Raw genomic sequence first — 24,867 nt, 5'->3', positions numbered from 1 at the left:
CGGAATGACAAACAAAAATTGGTTAAAAAATGTTAAAGTTATTAATAATTCTCCAGGCCATTAATGGGTCTCAGGCCACTAGAACAAGAAATTAACATATTTTGAGAAATATTAAAATATAAGCTAATTTTTACTTAAAATATTTACTTGTATATGAGTTTTTGTCTTCGTAGAATATCGTTAACCTATTCGCAGAGATGACCTAAGAAATTCAATTTTAAATTTTTAAAAATTTTGTTAAACAAATTTCAGAATTTTTTTTATCATCACATTGAAATTTATTGAGAATATAATAGGGAATAAAATTATGATAAAAGTATGGCAATACCTCCTATAGTTTTTCCGTACCTGCGATTTAAATTTTGTTATTTTTGAGAAAACTTAATTTTTGGCCATATTTTGGCGAATGAGGTCAATTTCCTTACTGTTATTTTTTTTTTTTTTTTTAAAGAGAAGTAACACTCAGGCAATTAATATACCTATATTAAATGTGTTACTTTCTTTGGAAAGGGATAGAGTGTAAAGGAAAAGGTGGTGAAAGGAGGAGAAAAACTTTTTAATTGACAACTGTGCAATTGCGCGTTATGTTTGTAATTAGTGCAGGTTGCAGCACCTCTGGTGGTGAGATGGCGCCTTATTTAAGCCAACAACCTTTATTTAATTATTTTACTTCGGTGGCGTTTTAGTGTTATACCACCGAAGGTGTGCGCTGTGATAAATATTAGTTATTAGTAAACTAATAATTATTATAAACTGATGTTTTTGATTGGCAGCGGCTGGGAATCGAACCCAGGCCACAAATTCCATATCATGCTTAATGATCAAACGCGCTAACCAATTAAGCCACAGCACCATAGTCCATATAAATCTAAAGAAACTCTGAAAGTTTAAGTTAAACCTTAAATCTCAAAGGTCAAAGGTAAAATTTTTCAATATTTGGAATTTCTATTGGGCCGATTATGATTAGACTTTAAAATAAAGTTTTTTAATATTAAAAAAAAATTTTTAATATTTTTTTAATCTTTTTTTTAAAATTTTTTTTTGTAATTTTTATAAAAATGTCTGGTTTTTAAATTTATTACTGAAAAAAATTGTATAACAAAAAAATTTTTTTTCAAAAAAAATAAAAAAATCAGTGTGAAAATATCTTTCCCAATCTTATATTTTTCTATATCTAATACGGATCAAGAAGAAAAATTAGGCATAATTTTTATTTTTTCATATACCGAAAGTTTCCTTATTTGGGGCCATAAGTGTGCGCCCCATGTCGTAGTTCTTGTTTGTTTATATTCCATATATTTTATGAAATTAAGATCAGTGCCTCTAGAAAAGAATTTATTTGAATGGCTTTAGTTATTTCAGTTTCTATATAAATAGTGAGTTAAAGTATTTATATATTTTAGACAGTTACAGCTTCAAGTTTGCTATTTTTATAAATTTCAGATCAATTTCTGGAGAAAAATGCGATTGTTATAATAAATTGTTCTAACTTTTTATGAAAAAATTGCATTTTTCTTAAATTTCAATAAATAACTGTACCAAATATGTATAATCAATTTGTATAATCTGAAAATTATGTGTATCTTTTGTCAATTATTTGAACAATGTGGACTACCTTAAGTAATTTGTTAACCATGTTTTGCTGTGTAACCGTATTGTTATTCTTTGATTTGAGTCTATTACAAATTTTAATTAAATTTCTTTAACAAAAACAAATCTTTATAATTCCAACATAAACTTAATACCATTGAATGGCTTAAGGAAACAAACACTTGGCAAACAAAAAATAAAATATTTCTATTTACTTTTTCAATTACAATTTATTACAACAACTCAAGTATTTTAATCCTTAGATGGCGTATTATTTTAATAAACTTGTCCTTACTTTTTCTAAAGATACTCAAATCTGCAAATAATTTATAATTTTTGATTTAATATCTACCATTTGTTTGAGAAACTTTTTAGGTTGTCAGCAACTACAATTGAAGAATATTGAAATTAAAAACCATCACATAAAACGTATAATCCCAGGTTGACTGTTATTATTTTGTTGGTAATATTATATTTTTTTTTCTAACAAATTTAAAAGCCAACGACAACTGTTATTTTCAAACAGAAAAAAAAAATAAAAACAATGACAGCCATAATCACAATGTTTTACAAGTAATGTTTACCATACAATTTAAAACAATGACAACAACATTAACTAACACCATTTCATTTCATTTCACTCCACCCCTCTACCTAAAAGGACTCAAAAGGACAGCAAACAATTTATGAAGGAAGCATAGCAAACATAAAATAAAGCGAAAAACAAAGAAAGTTAAACATAGAAATTTAAAACAATTTCTAGCAATTTATTTTTTACCACCTCCAAAAGAAACCATTAAAATGAAAAGACTCATTTAGAAAAAAAAACCTATGTTCTTGGCTGGTATCAGAAAAAAAACATTTCTTTTATTCCCTGTAATCTGTAGTACGCGATATCATCAAGTTTTAAGTGGTGTTTGTCTGCTGGAAAAACTGTGTAGGAATTGGGAAAGCGGGAAAGCTGCTTATTTTATAGAAAAACTACATGCTTTTGGTAGTATTGTCATTGCGTTAGTCTTTGAGCAATAATGAGTTGAGATAAAACTTATGTTTTCTTTCTTCTTTTCTTATTTTTTTAGTAAGTACTTTTATTATTTTAAATTTCTTTGGTTTTTCTGTTCTATATCCATCATTTTTATCTGGAGCACATTAGAAATTAGAGCAAGTAGCGGGAATTTGTGGTTTTTAAAATGAATACGAATACTTATTTATAAGATTAAATTAAGAAGAACAAAACAAAGTATTCTTTAAAATTAAGCTAAAACAGCTTATTGTGGCTAAATAAATATGTCCCAGAGAAAAAATATAGTTGTACATATTTACCATAGCCATTTCAACAATTTTGCAAGTCTTTTAACCATAATATGTTTAAGTTGCCTTTCACATGATTGTAACGATCTTATATATGATTGTAGTAAATAATTATGAGTTTATGGCAATCACGTTGGACTCTCTTTTGACCACTACATCTTCCACCAGAATATATTAAAAAGAATAATCCGTTCCCTTTTAAATGAAACACAGGTTTTTGGAGTTTTATGTACTTTTTCCAAAGTTTCTCCAATTTGTTCATCATTTTCAAAAAATAAAATTTGTCGAGGTCTTCAAAATAGGGTTTTTGTAAGATGATTTCATCGTTGGAGTCAAATCTCTTTGCGCCGAGATATTTATTCAGGATTGGAAACAGGGCTAAATCCGGTTAATAGGGCGGAAGCATTAGTCTTATTTATGATGGATACTACCGTTTTGAAAGCTTTATCATACCCAAGACTTGAAAGCACTACCACAATCTCTCGCATTTTCAATTTCCGATCGGCCAACACCATAATGTGATTTTGTCAATTGTTTCAACTCAACTGGGAGTTCAGAACGTTCGGCATCTTCCGTGCTTAGACGGCCACAACGAAATTCAGTAAACCACACTTTTACCATTGAAATTGATGGTTTGAGTAATTGATTTTTTTCGGAAAAAGTAATGCATAATGAGCAGACGAAATTCACTTTTTCCAATTTCTTCTCAAGTCACGAGACAGCCTGCTATCAATGGCTGTCAAACACAAACTAAATGTTATAGCTTGTTCAAATTTTGACAGGAGGCAACTGACAGCTGCTTGTTGACAGAAAGCAGTGTTGCCATTTCAGTTAAGAGCCGAAAAATTAAAAAAGTCGTGGACTTATTGACCAATCCTCGCATTATATGTTAATGAGAATGTTAATTCTCTTGATTCCGCTGAAAACAGGGATTTGATAACTTTAGCAAATTACAATTTGTCTAATATTTTTGTTGTTACATGGTACCTTTAAAAGGCCATTCACATGATACGCATATTTCATATTGTTACGTTTTTACCTTTTACAAACGGTGGTTTATCTTCTTTAAATAAACCGGATACAGTTGATTTCAAATAAAAGCAGTTTAGTGGTTTAAAATTGTAACAACTTTTTATTTATTCAAATAAACACAACAATGGTTTAAATAGTCACTTAAGGTTTGTTTCACGATGTCAAAAGAAAAATTATTCGAATAAGTTTTTATGCAAACTATTCGAAAGAATTTTAAATACTGACTGTTTTTCATACACAATTTTTGGACTCAGTTTTCTTTTGACATCGTGGAACAGGCAGTTAGTGTTTTTATACTAATACACGATTATAATTCACAGTAATACACACACATAAATTACACTTTATAATGTAAACTCTGACAGCGCCTATAAACTGACTACCAACTGAAACCTCTGCCACTATTTATGAATGATCTTAACGGACAAAACTAGAATATTCGAATTCTAGAGCTTTTAGCTGCTTCAATGTTAATGTTAGCATCTTAAACAGTTAATGTTGCCATACTTAAAAACAATGCTAATAACTGCGTGCTATCAACATTGTAGTCGTTACTGACTGTTAAATTCAAATCGATAGTGCAATTTCGTAACAATATCTTTCCTCTGCGAGAAATATAAAAAAAACTAGTAAGAGAGCTATTTCCGAGCCGAATCTTATATATCCTTCGCCAAATTATACTTTAAAATACACTTTTAAAAATTTTTCAAAATTAAAAAATTTAAAAAAAAATTTTCAAATTCTTAAAAAAAAATTTTTTTTTAAAAACCTTTTTTTACAAAATTTTTTAAATTTATTGGCGAAAAAAATTTTTTGATTTAAAAAAAAATTCGGGTATTTATAAATAATTTTCTCGATTTTGACCCATTGTAAGTCCAAATTACTATAGCCTTATATACATCGTTGCAATGGACTTTGAAATATCTATCATTAGATATCCATATTGTCCATAATCAAGGTATATGTAAATCAGCAATAGGCAAAAAATTGAGGTTGTCACGTTTTTTTTCCTTATATCTCAGCCATTTGTGGGCCGATTTTCTCGATTTTAATTCCCGATATATTTATATAACAATCATATTTGTAAATTATTTGAAGGCTACGGAAAGTTGATTTCAACATACAGACGGACATGTCTATATCGACTTCGCAATCTATAACGATCCAGAATATATATACTTTATAGGGTCGCAAATGAAAAATGTAGAAATTAGAAACGGAATGACAAACATCATTGCCACTCATGGTGAAGTGTATAGAAATCATAAAAACCTCAAAAAGTTACCTTTTTATACCTTGATTCAGCTTACCAAATTCTGAACTCAGGACAATAATTTTAATAAACTGTGAATTTCAATATGGGTCATTGCCATCAATATTTTAGGCGCAGATTAACGCCATCCTTTAAGAACGCTATTAAGGAAATATCATTATTATGTCGAATAGTCAGGCTGATCATAGAGCCTTATCATCATAGTAAGTAAGGTCTGGTGTTGTCATTGTTGCTATCTCTCGTAAAGGGTGACTCGACAATACATACTGGATTATTTACCGGACACTGCGGTTTAAGGTATCACCAATATATTTTAGGTAATGTTGAGAATAAACACTGTAGGTTTTGTGAACTTCATGCCCAATGTTGGCAATGAACTTAATGGCTTGGAAGGGCCTATATGGCCCCCGGGATGTAATTCATCTCTATTAAAGATCCTATAATTTTAGTTGGGAACTTCCACAACATATTCGTTTGTGGTCACTCTAATGCACATCGTGAAGTCGACTTTTCTACCTTAAAATGGGACTCATAGGTTGTTCGAATTGTTCTATGAAATAGAAATAAAATAGGTATAATCAGTTAACTGATAAAGTCCTTACTTGTTTGTACTCGTTTATATACATCTAACACCCAAGCGAAATAACATAACATCTGTACATTATTAAGTTTATTTGTAATTAATGTATTTTATAAAATATTCATACAATCTAATGAAAATACCTAAAGGTTTTTAATTTTATTAGCAAATAATGACCCCTCCTATAAGGTCTATACAATACATATAAAATATAATTAAATATTAATTAACAAATTCTCTGACGTCTTTAATTTCTTCCGAAATAACAAAGAACATATTTTCTTAACATAAATTACAAATTTTATTTAAAACATATACAGAAGAAGCAACATTCTTTAATAATGTAATTGTTTTTCATTTGCAGAGTACAAAATCTTGATTCAATTGTACGTGTCGCAGACCGCGATCTACCAGTCGTGAATACCAGAGGTGATGTTCTGTTCAACTCATGGAAGGGCATATTTAATGGACAAGGTGGTTTCTTTTCACAAGCGCCACGCATTTATAGTTTCAGTGGTAAAAGTGTTTTAACGGATCCAATGTGGTAAGTCTAATATTAAAAGAAAATAAAAAATATAAACAAAAAAAATACCCTCATATAATATTAAGTTTGTAGCAGTTCTAAATCTTGCTTGTTTTATATTTCTACTAGGTTTTATAATTTTTTAAAATATTTGTTAAATTCTTGTTCATCTATAAATTTGTTTGCCATAATACGAGCATTTGCTTGTAATCAGCAGCAAGCATTCAGCATCATTATTATGACCAACAAAGTGAAACCAATGCCCAGCCATAGTCATCCCTTACCTAAGCCAACATTTCTCGTGCAGAAATTTATAAAAGAAAGTTTGTTTTGGGGAGCTGGAGGTTTCACTTGTTTATTTGTTCTTCATGGTTGTAGTAATATTTTATTTTTCAGTTTTGTGTTTTGTTGCTACTATGGAATGTTGTTATTTAACATTAAGCCATGTAATTACGTTCCTTAAACAATACAATACATATAATAACAACAAGAACAACAGGATTTTGAACAATTACAACAACTTTAAGCCATAACAAGTAACAACTGAATAAGAGCTGCCCTTTCCAAAATTATTTTCTATGGTCACTTGTTGCACAGTGGTGTTGAAGTTCAGTAGGGTGTTGTTTTTAAATTTTATTTAGAATTCTTATATTTGGCTCTTTAATTCGTACAAGTTTTCAGATCATTGCGTTTTAAGTGGGCCTTTTTGCAATTAGTTGTGAAATTCATCTCGTGTGATGATCTTTTATGATTTTTCAAGTTTCTCCACATAATTAATAACAACTCAAAAAGGGTTAGATCGAAATTATTAATATAAACATAGCAAAATTTAAATTTGCATAGCCTTTAATCCGTTTATATATTGCATTTTAATCGGCTCATTAGTTTCGTAAAAATAGCAAATTTTTTTTGTATTAAAAAATCATGAAAAATCGAAAACGACAAAAATTGTACACATTTATTACCTTTTCGCAAAGCCACATGTAATAGGAATAAAATGAGATATCGATCATAAAAATTAATTAATTCTTTTCGAATTTATTTACAATTAAGTGAATTCGCTCATTTTCACAACATTTTAGTTTTTTGTTTGATATACGTAAAATTGAGTAGTTAATCTTCTTCTTTCGATCAACTGAATCTTAAAAAAAGTTCCCCATGCTGTGTACAAATTTTTAGATATATATTGCGTTTAAATCGGCTCAGTAGTTTCGGAGTTATAATAACAAATTGAGGCAAAAAATATTTTTTTTACTCGAAAATAGCAAATATTTTTGTTTTAAAAAAATCATGAAAAATCGAAAGCGGCAAAAATTTTTCAGATTTATTACTTCATTGCAAAGCCACATGTAATAGGAACTAAATGAGATATCGGTCATAAAAATCTATTGATTTTTTTTAGAATTTATTCACAATTAAGTGAATTCGCTCATTTTCGCAAAATTTTAGTTTTTTGTGTGATAGACATAAAATTGAATAGTTAATGTTCTTCTTTCGATTTATTGAATTTTGAAAACATTTTCCCCATGCTAAGTACAAATTTTGACATATATATTCCGTTTCAATCGGATCAGTAGTTTCGGAGTTATAATAACAAATTGAAGCAAAAAATATATTTTTTATATGGAAATAGAATTTTTTTTTGTTTTTAAAAAATCATTAAAAATAGAAAAATGCAAAAATTTTTCAGAATTATTACTTCGACGCAAAGCCAAATGTAATAGGAACAAAACGAGATATCGATAATAAATATGGATTGATTTTTTTAGAATTTAGTCACAATTAAGTTAATTCGCTCATTTTCGCAAAATTTGAGGTTTTTGTTTGATATACGTAAAATTAAGTAGTTAATGTTCTTCTTTCGATTGATTTAATTTTAAAAACATTTTCCACATGCAATGTATAAATTTTCACATGTATATAGCGTTTAAATCGGCTCAGTAGCTTCGGAGTTATAATAACAAATTGAGGCAAAATATATTTTTTTTATGTGAAAATAGTAAATTTTTTTGTTTTAAAAAAATCATGAAAAATCGAAAACGTCAAATATTTTTCAGAATTATTACTTTATCGCAAAGCCAGATGTAATAGGAATAAAATTAAATATTGGCCATAAATATCGATTGATTTGTTTCGAATTTATTCACAATTAAGTGAATTCGCTCATTTTCACAAAATTTTAGTTTTTTGTTTTAGGCTGTTAATTCCCTTCTCTATAGGGAAGGTACATATATATTGACCACATGATTTAAATTTAATTACAGTTTACACTTACAGTCTTCCAATAAATCACCAAATCATCCCTTCCTTAACCACTGTGTGACCTTTGAAATATTTTCCTTAGAAAAAATACCACAATTGTAAGAATTCCAATTCATTTTTTTTATCATTATTATTATTATATATTCCTTTTGTATTTTTGTGTGGCTTAAACCACAAACAAGATAAAATTCATTGTTTCAATTGTTATTTTCTTATATATATTTTTTTTATTTTACAATGCTTTTATTTTTTTTTATTTTAACTTGGGGTACTTTTAATACAATTTGTGCCCCACCGCTTTGTATACATAAAATTTAAGTGGCCATCAATTTGGTAGGTATTAAAGATTGTACGTACGCATACATTTTATTTGTGCATTTGTCCACAATTTAAATGGTAGATACCACCAATATTATATTGTTATTCTGCTACCATGACTCAATAGACCTTTTGTCCTTTTAAAAGACTCTCCCTGATGAGGTAGGGGATTGTAAGGTCATTTCGCAGTTTATCCTTAGCAGTCTCATATACATAAGTATGAGTTGTATTTGGCTATAAAGCAAAAAATATGTTTGTGTTGGGAACCTTTTTATTAGATTAACAATTAAAAATTGGACAATGAATGTTAAATGGAAGATTTATTTTGTAAGCGAAATGTGAAATTTATATTAAATAGCTGGAATGTAATAACAATGAAAATTAAAAATAATTATAATTTGGAGGAGATTGGAAAAACATAAGTAACAGTCATTATATTACCATATAATTTGTTAAAATAAATTATTTCATAATATTACCCATAGATAGGCAACTATCCTGTCAAAGACCTAACTCAGTTATCAAAACCTAATTTATTCATATTAGATTGATTCACAAGGTCTCATATCATGTCATATTGTCACAATGTCCGAATATTTATCGACTCGGCGGCTTGGCTTAACCATGGCACAGTGGGGAAGAATCAAAACTGTGCACGAGGCTTGACCTCTATCTTAGTAGTTTAGCTTTATCTCGATCAAATAAATTATATTAGATATATTATAAATTTAAGGCAAATACATTCTAGAAAAATTTCAAAACTTAACCTATATTTTATTATTTATCTTTTTTTTATTTCTTTACTTTTTTCGGTCAATGCTTATAACTTATTTCTTATTCTTTAAATGTATGCTAAACAATTAAAACTCCAAAAAAAAAATATACCTAATTGAATTCCATAAAATTTTTGTGCATTTATGTATAAAAATCTACAATAAATGCTTTTAAATCTACATTTATAATAAATGCCAACTTTTATTTAATTTACCTTTAAAAGTCATATTTAGTATAGAAATAAAATAAAACAAATTTCAATTATATGCCACAAATAGATGAAAGAAACAAAAGTTTTAAATACACAACTAAAATGAGACGAACAATAGAAAACATGAAATTTGCATACAAGAATTTAATAACCGTAAAAGTGTCGTTTAACCCCAAGACCAGTCGAAGGGTCGTTTGTAACTTGAAGAATACTTAATGAAAGAAAAAGCTATAAATAAGCAAACATGATTTGTAAATTTTTATAACAAAAACTAGCTCAAAATTAAAAAATTATTTAGTGCACTATCACATAATAAGTTTTCGTAAAAAAAGTCTTGATTTTATTTTGATTGTAAGAATCATAAAGTTCTAAATAATCTATCTGGAGCATAGAATTAAACTAGCATATTTTTTGGAATAACAGATGTCGGAAGTGGAATTCTTAAGAAAATCAAATTGGTTAAATAGGCAACTGTTTAGTCAATATAAAAGATGTAAAAATAGTTTCAAAATTTCTCAAACATTTATGTTATTAAAATAAATTAAATAAATATTTCGAAAATTTACAAATTTAAATTTGTTTATGGAAATATTTGAACATGACAATAATTTATGATTAAGTAAGGACGAAGTACTGAGGCCTTCGTCCTTACTTAATCAGTTCCTAATTTCTAATATTAATATGTAAATTTAATTTGCTATTAATAAATAAAAATAAATAAAATAAAAATTTGAACATGACATTAAATATATAGGGGATTTCATGTCAAGTGAACCAACTTTTGAAATCGATGTCTTCTGATTGGCATAAATTCGATAACTCTCTGGGTTAGAGTGGGCAAGCAGGTTTTTTTTCTCATCCATGTAACTTATTACCTATTGTTCTAAGCAAAATGTGTCCCAAATAGTTTAGATAGCTATTTCTTCAATGTTTAGAAAAAAAATTTAAAATTTGTCTTCCGAAATCAAAAACTTTTTTGACTTTTTTTCAAAATGGGCACTTTTTGCTCAAAAGAAAGCTGAGATATTTTCCTTGAAGATCTATTTGGTCGCTTAGTCGAATGCGAGTTGGATATCTAACAAAATAAATGTTTTGCAACTCAAAACATGCAGTTTTTAACCTTTTTTTGCAAAATCGAAAACTTTGCTGACTTTTTTTCAAAATGGGACCTTTTTTACTAACGCTCTCATATAAAAACTTTTTGTATTCCTTCTAAGGTTTAATTAATTTTTAGTATGTGTGCCAGTAAATAAATTTATACATACATAAATGTATATAAATACAAAAATTTACATTTAAGCATAAAATTTTAGATATACAAATTGAAAATGAAAAAAAAAACTTTTTATTTCAAAATACTTTCATTGTTAGTTGCTCATTTTAACAAGTATTTCATACGAATGTTCTCAACTTTACTTAATGTGTCTTTAACTTTTCTGTCTTTTTGCTGTGCCATTTTTGTTGCTTGATGACTTCTTGTCTTCTTTAAATTCAATTGCATTTAATTATGCAAATGTTTAAAATTCTTTGAAATACTTACATAAAAACTTTTCTATATACACACTCAGATATATTAAGGTACTTTTTTTTTGTATATAAAGACAAAAACAAATACTACACATATAGAAACTTATAAATAAATTATTTTTGGGAATTTCTATATGACACAAGTAACACACATTTATGCAAAACAATTCAAATAAGGTATTCCCAAACTGTTTTTAAAAAGGAAGCCAAACTTATGAAGATAGTATTTAAATTACATTTTTTATAAAATGATTTTTAATCTTAATATCTATAAAGTAAATAAAATTTCAATTAAAAATTCCGAATTTCTAAATTTTCAATTTTTTTTTTTAAAAATTTAAAATAAAATTGCTTTCGATTCCAATAAATGCAAATCTTAACTGAAATTGGAGAATTGCGAGGAAATTTTGTTTTTGTTCACAAATTTCAGATTTTTTCTTTGCTTATTTTCTCGGACATTTTTAACCCTTTTATATGTGGGGTCAAATTTGTTCAAGACAGCAAAGTTAGACCTCTACACTAAAAATGTTTAAAATTATAAAATACATCAAGATTGACAGTTTTGACCCCAGGCTTTGACCCAACACTTCGTATAATTTTGCTGAAACGTTCAAATGTTTTTTTTTTAATTTCTCTCCTTCTCTCTGCTACTTACTCTCTATAAGCTTTTTGATAGTATTAAATTTTTTGCAAATTCCTTACTAAAAGATTTAATTCTTTTACACTACTGCCACCTAACATCGCTCCATGGAGACCTAAAGAATCTTAGAATATTGTATGTGGTTACGAGTTTGATCAACATTCAAAATTTGCATTTATTTTCAAAATTGTTTTTTGGTATATAAATTTATATGATTGTATAAATGTTAAACTTACTTTTATTTAAGTGTGTGAATACATATAAAAATTATTTACAAATATAAATATTTTAAATGTCTTAGTTTCTACATAGTTCTCTTAACAAAACATATACCCATGTAAATATGTAGATGGAAATCTGAAATTGTTGACAAATTTATAAATATAGTTTTGTTTTTGTTGGCAAAGTGTCAAAAAATACTTATTTGTCGTAGAAGTCATAAAATTTACATTTGAATTTTCCAGTGAATGAATGTGGTCAGATATAAATTCATACAAAATTGAGAAAAATCATACATTAATATGTAGATATACTCCAAAACTTCTGAGATAATCATCATAACAATAAAGTAGTGGTTTGAATAATTTAAGTCACTCTTCAGTTTTGAACACACTTGGTTTGTAATTTCAACATTTTTCATTTGCGACCCCATAAATTATATATAACACAGGTCAACAGCACAAAAAAAGGTTTGACTAACCATTATATAGATTTGATGCATCATGGCTGGATAAGTACCAAAATGTTAAAATTTTTCAATTCTATGGATAGATTTTTTTTAAATTTTTAAGTAAAATTATAAATTTTGTTAGACATTTCTCCACATAATTAATGATAAGTCAAAAGGGTTTATTAAACTTAAGTTAGAAAAGTTAAGATTTACATAACCCTTAATCTTTTCATATATTGCGTTTTAATCAGCTCAGTAGTTTCGGAGTTATATTAAAAAAATAATTATGCAAAAAATATATTTTTTACGTGAAAATAACGAATAAAAAAACTCACGAAAAATCGAAAACTGCAGAAATTGTTATAGTTTATTGCTTTATTACAAAGCGACATGTAATAGCAACATTTCTTTTCGTATTTATTCACAATTACCTGAATTCGCTCATTTTCACAACATTTTAGTTTTTTGTTTGATATACATATAATTGAGTAGTTAATGTTCTTCTTTCGATTGACTGAATTCTGAAAACATTTTCCCCGTGCTATGTAAACATTTTCACATATATATTGCGTTTAAATCGGCTCTATAGTTTCGGTGTTATTTAAGCAATTTTAAGCAAAAAATATATGTTTTACATGAAAATATAATTTTTTTTTGTTTAAAAAAATCATGAAAAATCGAAAACGGCAACAATTTTGCGATTAAAAAATTACTTTTGCAATTTAAGTTAAAATAATTGAAATGTGTACGTAATTGTCGTTCTAATGAGACATAAAAACCAGAAATTGGTCAAAAGATGTTAATGTTATTAAAAAATCGCCAGGCAATTAACGTGTCTCAGGCAACTAGAACAAGAGGGGTAGGAACAAAATTAACATATTATAATAAATATTAAAATAAAAGCTCATTTTTACTTAAAATATGTCCATATTTACTTGTATATGAGTTTTTGTCTTCGTAGGATACCGTTAACCTATTCTTAGGTATGACCAAAAAAATGAAACTTTTTTAACGGCAGTTTCAAAACTCCATTTTGAAATTTTCAAAAATTTTGTTAAACAAATTTCAGAATTTTTTGAATCTCATTGGGATTTATTAAGAATATAATAGGGAATAAAAATGTGAAAAAATTATGAAAATATCTCTTATAGTTTTTCCGTACCTGCGATTTAAATTTTGAAATTTTTGAGAAAAAACAATTATTTGGCAATTGTTTGGAGAATGAGCTCTATTTCCTTACTGTTATGAATTTTAAGCAAAACTTATTCAGAATATTATAGTCCGGATAATTCTAAATATACCCTGAAACTTTTACTAAAATCGGAAAACGTTAACCCTTAAATGAAATGTTGTATATTTTTGGGTTGATTTTGATGAAATTTAACAAATTTAAAAAAAAAAAACTCATATACAAGTATGGACATATTTTAAGTAAAAATTAGCTTTTATTTTAATATTTATCAAAATATGTTAATTTTGATCCTACCTAACTTGTTCTAGTTGCCAATTTATTTTAAATTAAATTGGAAAAGTATTTTTTTAATGGCAACATTTTTACAAAAACTGAAAAAAATGCATTTTTTCCCCTTGTAAATGCATCTCAAAACTTCAGAGGGCTTGCGGCACGTCTTAACCCCGACCGATTTACCTAACATTTGTTCATGATTTTTTTACTAATGTTCTGGGGGGTGAGAATGGCCAAAATCCAACTTTCATTTATTAAGGGCCACCCTAAGCTACATGTAGTAAGAACAAAATGAGATATCGATCGTAAAAATCTTTTCAAATTTATTCACATGTAAATTTTACATGTGTTTTAGTTTTGTTACGATCTATCAAAAGGTTTAAACAGCCTCTAAAATGTTTTCGATTTTGTTGCCCTGTGTAATAGATACAGGATTCGATATAGCGTGCTCCAAAACCCAATGTTGAAATTTTGGATAATCGGGTAATTTTTAGTGGTTGGACATTTTCTTTGAGTTTTCGAATTTCGAGTAACGATTTTTCAATGAAATTAAAAATTAAAAAAAATCATTTAATTTACGCGTAGATATTTAATGTTTCAGCATATTATTGGTTTGCGAGGGAACCGTTTTGAATTTGGTGTATTTCGAGGACATTTCATTTTAACAGATTCGTTTAAAATGATATCACTCTGAAGGGAATATATCTGTCATTTATTCTCACTCAGTTATTGAACAGTATAGTGTAAACAACAAAGATTTGTTTGCTACGAAAATGTCGAATTTTGAACAAATTTGCTTATTTAAAAAAAATGAAGCGGAAGTACTGCGATTGCTCACCAAAGCTTACGGTAAATCTGTTCCATTGGTTTCAACATGAAGTGGTGATTTTTACTCTGAAGACTCAGATCGCCAGCCAAAAAAGTTTGAAGTCCAAGAACCTAAAGATTATTGTCAAACTCAACAAAAACTTGCAAAATCATTGGGAGTTAATCATGTAGCAATTTCCAAATGTTTGCAAGCAGCAGGATTCATCCAAAAACAAGTAAGAAAGTATGGTCGGTCAAACCCGTCCATATAATACCCTACACCAAGTAAATGAGCAAAACATTTTTCTTTTAAAATTTCAATAATTTATATTCGTGAGTGATTTTCGGAAGTGGGCCTTATATGGGAGCTATGACCAATTATGGACCGATCACCATGAAATTAAGGCATGTGATTTATGTCTATATGAAAGTCAATTATGGTGAATTTTGTGTGTCGAACAACATTTTTAAGAGATTTATGCACTTTAAAGTGATTTTAGCAAGCGGGTCTATATGGGAGCTATGACTAATTATGGACCGATCGTAACAAAATTTGGTTACACGAATTTCGAATATATAAAACTTATTTGGAGCGAAATTTGTGGAGATATATATATAAATTAAACATTTATGACCGATAAAGTCCAATTTCGGAAGGACATTTGTATGGGGGCTTGGTGAAATAATGGACTGATTTTAGCCATTTTCAATTATATGTGCCAAATTTGATCGATATATCTTCAAAATTGCGACCTGTACATTGCCTGTGGTTTACATGGACAGACGGACGGACGGACATCGTTAATCGACTCAGAAAGTGATTCTAATAATTTTTTCACTGAATCATTACTTGGAATGATAAATGGAGCCATTACGATAAAAAGAAATGTAAGAAGCCCGGCCAGGCCAAACAACTGAATTTACTCCAAATCCAAATATCAATGGCAATAAGGAAGTTCGCTGTATTAAGTGGGAGCAGAAGAGTCCTATCTATTATCAGCTGCTAAAATTTTTAAATAAATTTATTTAATTAGCCTAACAATTAATATCCTGCCTGCAACAAACTGTATAATAAAATTGGTGTACTTATCTGGCTGGTATGCGGGCTATAAGAATGAACAATTTAAATAGCAAATGTTAAATTTTAATTTCTTAAGTGTTATTTGCTTAAAGGAAATCTTGATTTTATTCAAATGTCCTTAAACAGTTTGCCAACAATTCTATTGTTGTAGTTATCATTGATATACGCAAACACACATATATAGTACATGCTCTTCAATAGAGATGAAAAACATATTGGTACTTAAGTACTTATCTAAGCTGAAAGTACCACAATAACAATGATACAACTGAAGTAGATACTAGTTCTTAGCAATTTTTAAACTAAACCATTTAACACTAAATATTTCAAATATTTTACACAAGTTGTGATAAAATGCTTTAAAACAATTAATCAAAAACAAGTAGGAGTGTTACATATTGTACACCCACCATTAATATCTAGTTTTGGCCTTCCATGGGGACTTAAATCAGCTATGACCTAACTGTAAATAATTTGAGTGAATTATTTCTTAAAACTTTAAATGATATATGAATTATAGCAAATAAAATTTATCAAGGGATAATGAAATATTTGTTCATTAGCTTGAAAAAGTACTTTTTTTGGCTTGATTTAAGTACCATCCTCTAGTATACCATAAAATGTAAATAAATACTTGCACAAAATGCAGTATTCACAAATTCAAAACCCAAAAAATTAATAGCTTGAAAAGGTACTTTTTAGTTTGTTATTTAGTACCATCATCATTGCTCCGCCATATACTTTTGAACATATATAAATAATTGCACACAAAGAAGTACGTGTGATGTAGTAGACTAGAGAATACCATAGAAATAGATAAAGAAGCATTGTTGGAGAAGAGCTCGGGAGGAGATGGAGGAACAAAACAGCAGCAATGGCAGTAAAAAACAGAGCTTAAAAAACAACTTGAATTTTCTAGGGTACAATTTGGCAATTTATGAATGTATGTGTTAAACAGATATATACATTCAAACATTTTGGGCTTGACCTAGTGTGCAGTATTTTTCAAATACATACATATATCTATATGTACTTACATATATGTAAATATACACACTCTTAGCTGTATTTGATAAAATAAGAGAAATGAAAATATTTGTATGTTAAGTGTTAAGCTTATACATTTGAGTGTAGATATATATTTGTAAGTTAAAGCTGTGTTGGTAAGTTAGTTGTACTGTGGGCTGAAATGCTTACAAGGCACATCCGGCATGCAGCACTAATGTTTCTACTTTAGTTTCCTGCTAGTATTCACCCATTTAGTAAGTTTGAACTTTTTCTCAAATTTGTCTTTTTTTCTCTTTTCTAGATCTACAACATTTATTCTTGTATTTTTGACATGCTGTTGCTAGTTTATGTATGTGTGTTTGTTTGTTAGTGTGTGCGGTATGGCCATTTGTCTGCTTGTCTCTTGAGAGTCAAGGAAACATTCATTCATATATACGAGTTTATATGTTTTATATTTACATACCTACATAAATATACTCACTTACTACAAAATTACATATGAATGTTGTATTTGTTACTAAATATGTTTATTGAAGACAGTAGCGTGCTGCTAATTTGAAGCGACTATAGCGTTTGTTTTAGTTTTTTTTATTTTTTAGCTACCACTGTCATTGCTCTTGATTGGAGTAATAACAAGTTGTTGTAAACAAATTTGTTATATCAAATTTACAGCAGAGACCAAAAGGGGTTAAGTTTAGCATTTTCATTGTTAAGTTAGTTTATACCTTAAAGTATCAACATTCTAAATTTTCAATGCCCTGCCGAAAATATCCGATAACATAATAAAGCAGGGGATGAACAAATTTGAATTAACCTCAAGTCAAGAACGATTTTGGTCATTGATTAACAGTATCAACGATAATAATAGTTCCTCAACTCCCATTCGTTTAGATGCTGGCTAACCATTCACATATCCATATTTTGGCTAATTTATTTACAAGTAATTATTTAGCGCTCATACTTTTAAAGATGTTTTAGCGGATCTCAACATAAATAATTCATGCTAAATTTTAAACACCTTCCTGTGACAGTAAAAATCCAAAATTTCAACAAGATCCACACAATAAACATTCGTTTCGCAAAAGTACGATAGGCGCATAAACCTCTCTTCTCACTGTTCTCAGGGGCAATAAAATCTTAAGTCATGTCATTCATGAAAAAAAAATAAAATGAAATTTAATTATTTTTAAATAATTCTAAATTACTGAAAAGCAACCAAGCATCGAAAGATCGACATAGTATCAATAACTATGCCAAGTAGCTAATATTTTCAGCACTTTACAAAGTTCCGATGAATTTCCTGGAATGTTGCCAAACTAACCCCAATTTCTAAAATAAAAGAAGAGCTTCCCATTGGATTTAGCTTTGCCCTTTCCAAAGTGCAAAAAGTACCATCTTGTTAACAATATTGACTCAAAAATTTTACCTAATGAAGCACAGTGAAAAAAATGGAATTAAACCTATAACTTCTAAACGAATAGACAGATTTTAATAAAATTGTCAATGGCTAAAGAAGAGTTTTGAATTTGCGCTTAAAACAATAAGGGAGGCCGAGCCACAATGCACCTAAGTGGAGTATTTTCGTTGCAAAAATCATAACTTTTGAACCAAACGAGATAATCAACAAATTTAAAAGGCATATGACAGATAATTGATAAACGTATAAAATGAGTGTTTGAAAAGGGTTCTACGCCTTTTACCCGCCCACTTATGGTTGAAATTTGTGGAAAAAAAATTTTATGGGAAGTAAAATAAAATATTTTTTTAAAATTTTTGGGATTTCATATTTTATTTTAAAGGCTTTTATGATTTAAAATTATTCCAGAAAAAATCTAAAATTTTTGTAAAATTTCCAGAAAAAATTTAAAATTGTTTTTTAATTTTTTTTGTAAAATATTACTCATAATCCGTAAAATAATGTATATCTATTACGTTTTCTATTTTTGTAACCATGTCCTTTTTCAAAATTTTACCTCTAGCAAGGACGAGCAGTTGGAGGAATAATCAAAGAACTTATTTTGAAAATATGGCAAATATAGAAATTTATAGTTTTTTTATACCCTAAACCACCATAGTGGGGAGGATATTATGCTTTTGTGCTGATGTTTGTAACGCCCAAAAATATTAGTCTTTCTGAGTCGATTAAACGATGTCCGTCCGTCCGTCCGTCCGTCTGGTTGGCTGGCTGGCTGGCTGTCTGTCCATGTAAACCTTGTGTGCAGAGTACAGGTCGCAAATTTGAAGATTCGATCAGATTTGGTACATATTACGGCCCAAGAACCCAGCCTATTGAAACTGGCTGAAATCAATCCATTATTTCACTTAGCCCCCATACAAATGTCCTTCCGTAATTGGACTTTATCGGTCATAAATGTTTAATTTATAAATATATCTCCACAAATTGCGCTCCAAATAAGTTTTATATATACAGAATTCATGTTGCCAAATTTTGTTACGATCGGTCCATAATTAGTCATAGCTCCCATAGACCCGCTTCCGAAAATCACTTTAACGTGCATAAATCGCTTAAAAATGTTGGTAAACACACAAAATTCAACATAGTAAACTTTCATAGAGACATAAATCACACGACCTAATTTTATGCTGATCGGTCCATAATTGGTCATAGCCCCCATATAAGGCCCACTTCCGAAAATCACTCAAAAATATAAATTATTGAAATTTTAAAAGAAAAATATTTTTGCTCTTTTACTTAGTTTAAAGAGCAAAAATTATTTTAAATCGTTGCACAATTTCCTGTAAAATTGATTTATTCAATATTTTTTAAGTTCACACGAAATTTTTGATTTTGGCAACCTCACTTGATCTACAGGCACCACTGTGCGACGGCCAAGGGGACGCTTTACGGAATAACTGCCATTTTAACTCCTACTTTATTTCTTATTTCGATAATTGCCCTACTACTGTAAAATTCATAATTAATTAAACTCTCCTTTCAGCAGATATTTAAGATTACCCTTACACCCTTCCCTAAATAATTTTCCACATACGTCCTAAATATGACACGACCCTGACACCATGTGTGTTTTCATTTTTACTTAGTTTTATTAAAAGCCTCTTCCATTTGTCTCCAAAAAAAAGAAGAAGCTACATATAAAATAGCAAGATAAAAGTCAAAAATTTCGTTTTTCCTGCAAAAACATTTCTAAACAAAATACAGACAAATAAGACTACTTTTTTCTCCCTACATACTACACTTTTCTTTCTATGAAAACAAATTTCTATGAATGAAACTAAAGAGAAAGTAGTTTTTAACTGCAAAAAAATAAACGAATGAATGAAAGAAAAAGAAAAAAAAAAGTTTTGCTTTTATTTAAATTTTAATTCGTAACAGCCTCAGGTTGTAAATTAAGTGCAGCAGCTCTATAGTAATAGAAAGACTATAAAGACTAGAAAGAAAACTAGGCAGTGAGGTTTTGCACTGTGTTTTAAATAGAAGAATATTAAATGACTGAAAAACTAAATGAACTAGTTGTGTATGTGTATGAATGAAATATGAATGTATGTATGTAATTATGATGCTTAGGTATGTGTTTTCCTAAATAGACACATTTTATGAAAAAATTAAAAAAAAAAACTTAAAACCATTACATTAATAAATGTGATGCAGGAAAAAAGTAAAAATATAAAACTGAAAATTTGAGCATAAAGGAAATTAAAAGAAAAAGCTTTTTGTATCAAGCCATTTTCAAACAAATTTAGTATTACACATTTTTATAAAGCATAAAAATAGACTAATCTTATTTAAATCTTTATTTCGTATACAAAAAAGTTCTCAATAGGTTGATAATTTTTCACATTATTCTGATATATAAGGATTGCGATGTATTTGTACGAAATATATTTTATTGCGAAGAAATATACATAGTAAGTCTAAATCTTCTAAATTACTGGTCCGATTGAAAAATGCTGTATGAGCGATTCGAAGAGGAGGCGCCTGAAGATGGAGTGCATGTCTATATCGATTTGAAAATGTCTTGTTAGTTATTTTTAAATCATTACAGACATGTTTGGGCAATCTTTGAGAAATGTTAAAAACAATTTTTAGACAAAATTGTGCATTTTTCAACCTAATTTTCCAATTTTGATTATTTTTCACGACTAGACGAAATTGCCAAAAGGCTTTTTATACCCTTCACCATGAGTGGCAAGGGTATATATAAGTTTGTCATTCCGTTTGTAATTTCCACATTTTTCATTTGCGACCCCATAAAGTATATATATTCTGGATCATTATAGATAGCGGAATCGATATAGTCATGTCCGTCTGTCCGTCTGTGTGTTGAAATCAACTTTCCGAAGCCCCCAAATAACTAAAATACACGATTCATACATCAATATCTCCGAAATTCTTCCGGCTCGGTCGCTATTTAAAATCGAGAAAATCGGTCCACAAATGGCTGAGATAAGGAAAAAACTAGGACAACCTCGATATTTAACCTATTTTTGACCTATATCTGGATTACTAAGTCATTAATATAGACAATATGGATATCTAATGATAGATATTTCAAAGACCTTTGCAACGGCGTATATAAGACCATACTAAGTTGGACATACAATGGGTCAAAATCGGAAAAAAATATTTTTTAACCCGAATATTTTTTTTATCAAACATTTATTTTTCATAAATTCTTTTTCCAAAAAAATTAATTAAAGGAATTTAAAAAAAAAATTTTGAAAAAACTTTTTTTAAAAAAAATTAAAAAACAATTTGGAAAAAAAAAATTTAAAACATTAAAAAAAAAATGTTGATAAAAATATTAAAAAAAAAATATTTGTTTGTATAATTTGGTGAAGGGTATATAAGATTCGGCACAGCCGAATATAGCTCTCTTACTTGTTACGTTTTATCTTGGGATTTATTTCAAATAAGAGGATGTATTTAGAAAAATATTTGGAAATCTACTACCGAAGAAATTTGAGAAAAATAAATTAAAGTCAAGGGAAAAAACGAAAATTTGATCTTAAATATATTCAAACTGTCACAGATAACTTAGAGAAATAAACATGAATTTTTTACAAAGTTACATTCATTCATTCATTCATTCTACAACAAAGTTGTTTTGCTTCGAAAATGTCGAATTTTGTACCAACGAATCGTCATATGCGGGAAGTTTTGCTTTTCTTCTTTAATTTGAAAACCAGTGACGCTGAAGCACACAAATTACTGGATAATATGGTGATTTTAACAAGGAAGACAAAGATCGCCCAGGCCAGCCAAAAATGTTTGAAAACCAATAATTGAAGGAATTACTCCATGAAGATTGTTGTAAATCTTAACAAGAGCTAGCAAAATCATTGGGAGTTACTCAAGCAGCAATTTCAATACGTTTGCGAGCAGTTGGAAAAATGGGAAAATTGGGTACCATACGAATTGAAGCCGAGAGAGTATGCAAGAAATTTTGCGTGTCTGAAATGATGTTTGAACGCCATAAAAGAAAATCGTTTTTGCACTGAATCATTATTTGCGATTAAATATGGATCACTTACTATAACGTGAAGCGTAAGAGATCGTATGTGAAGCCCGGCCAACCAGCCGAATCGACACGAAAGCCAAATATCCATGGCAATAAGGTAGTTTGCTGTATATGGTGGGAGCAAAAGGATCTTATATATTATGAGCTGCTGAAATCTGACCAGATCATCACGGTGAACCTGTACCGGACGCAACTGATTCGTTTGAAGCGAGCATTGGCCAATTGATACAATTATGTCAATCGTAAATTAACCATAATATGGTTAGCACAATCATATAAATAGTTACTGTGACTATAATATTGTTAAAAAGCTTGTAAAATTATTGAAATGGTTACAATAAACATGCACAACTATATTTTTTCTCTGCGTTTGACAACGATCGGCCACATTTTGAAATTCTTATTAAAAAATATGTAGAATGAAGTGGTTGGGAAGTTTTGCCTCTTCCACTTTATAGTCCAGACCGCGCCCCATCCGACTACTATTTGTTTCGATCGATGCAAAACGTTCTCTCTGCGATACGCTTCACTTTGGAATGGAGTATCCGATATTGGCTTGATTCGTTCTTGGCCTCAAAATATGAGCAGCATTTTTAAGTCATTCACCAATATATAAATATCTGTTTAGTTTTCCTCTGTTTTTAACTAGCTGGCTAGCTGTCCATGTAAACCTTGTGCGCAGAGTACAGGTCGCAATTTTGATGATATTTCGATCAAATTTTGTAAATATTATTTTTTCGGCCCAAAGACTAAGCTTATTGAAACTGGCTGAAATCGGTCCATTATTTCACCTAGACCCCATACAAATGTCCTTCCGAAATTGGACTTTATCGGTCATAAATGTTTAATTTATAAATGTATCTCCACAAATTGCGCTCCAAATAAGTTTTATATATACAAAATTCATGTCACCAAATTTTGTTACGATCGGTCCATAATTAGTCATAGCTCCCATATAGACCCGCTTCCGAAAATCACTTTAACGTGCTAAATCGCTTAAAAATGTTGGTATACTCACAAAATTCAGCATAGTAACCTTTCATATAGACATAAATCACACGACCTAATTTCATGGTGATCGGTCCATAATTGGTCATATCCCCCATATGAGGCCCACTTCCGAAAATCACTCAAAAATATAAATTATTGAAATTTTAAAAGAAAAATGTTTTTGCTCTTTTACTTAGTGTAGGGTATTATATGGTCGGGCTTGACCGACCATACTTTCTTACTTGATTTGTCTTAAATTGATAATTTTTAGGAAACGATTAGGAAAGTTTTAAAAAATATACACCAAGGCCGAACAAGGCAAATGTCAATGAAGTTCATACACATTATAATAACATGTATCAGAAAGTACATGTTATTATAATCCATTCTCCATGTTCTTTTCTATCTTAATGGGTTCATATCCCAAAATAGTGGTTAAACCATAGAGAATTGTACACTTCGTTTTGTCAAACAAAAATAAAGCAAAACATGAGTCTGATATAACAAGAAAATACATTGACTAACATATGTATATTTTGTTGTTGCAAAAACTTAGATTTTTGGCAATTGCGTCTCGTCTCTATGCTACCTTATGGATTAAACCATAACCAAATTAATTCCGGTCACTAAAGTGTTAAATTCCCCAAAACTAAGACGACCAACAAAATCACTGCACAATTACAAAAAAAAAAAAAAAACGAACAAAAACTCCATATTCTCCTCTCTATGTTTAAAAGAGTTATAAAAATTTAAATTAAAAAAGACATAAATTAGAATATTTGACAATCTGTATGGCTTTATGACCAGCAATTAAAGCTTTATTTTATTTCATTTTATTTTTATTGTACGTTTTGTGTTTTTTTTTTGTTTTTGTTCGTTGTATTTAAAAGACATGCTAAAATAAAAGAATAAAATTAAATATTCTGAAAACTTTAAATGTCAAAATTAATTTCAAAAGTAATTAACGTATAAACTTTTTATGTCAACATTTTTGTTGTTCTCACTCTCCTTCTCTCAATTTTGCTTAAAACTTGTAATAGTTTTTGTGTGTGTGTATGATGTTTAGGGGCAGAGTTTAAAAGGAGTGTATTATTTAGTTCGTTTTCAGACAAGACAGCATGCTAATGAGATGAAGATAAAATAAATTTAAATCTATCACAAGCGTCGTGAAATAAACTTAAGTATTCGACTAACCGATAATCATTGATCGAATAATTTCAAAAAATGTATTCGTTCGAATAAACACATATTTTTCCCTTGATTTATCAGATTTTTTCTACCAAAAATACATCTCAAATGTGTAG

At 28.9% G+C, this 24,867-nt stretch overlaps 1 protein-coding gene across 6 annotated transcripts in view; it reads left to right on the top strand.

Moving 5' to 3' along the window:
• The window catches only part of Mp (Multiplexin), a 754,200-nt gene that overhangs the window by 682,840 nt on the left and 46,493 nt on the right, over window positions 1–24,867 (top strand). For all 6 annotated transcript variants that reach the window (XM_065503879.1, XM_065503878.1, XM_065503877.1 and 3 more), the window contains one exon: window positions 6,151–6,330. In XM_065503879.1, coding sequence (XP_065359951.1) covers window positions 6,151–6,330 — 180 coding nt within the window. The remainder of the gene's footprint in view (window positions 1–6,150; window positions 6,331–24,867) is intronic.

Source organism: Calliphora vicina, chromosome 3, assembly GCF_958450345.1.
Source record: "Calliphora vicina chromosome 3, idCalVici1.1, whole genome shotgun sequence".
Classification (NCBI taxonomy): Eukaryota; Metazoa; Arthropoda; class Insecta; order Diptera; family Calliphoridae; genus Calliphora; species Calliphora vicina.
This window is presented reverse-complemented; position numbering and strand designations above follow the sequence as displayed.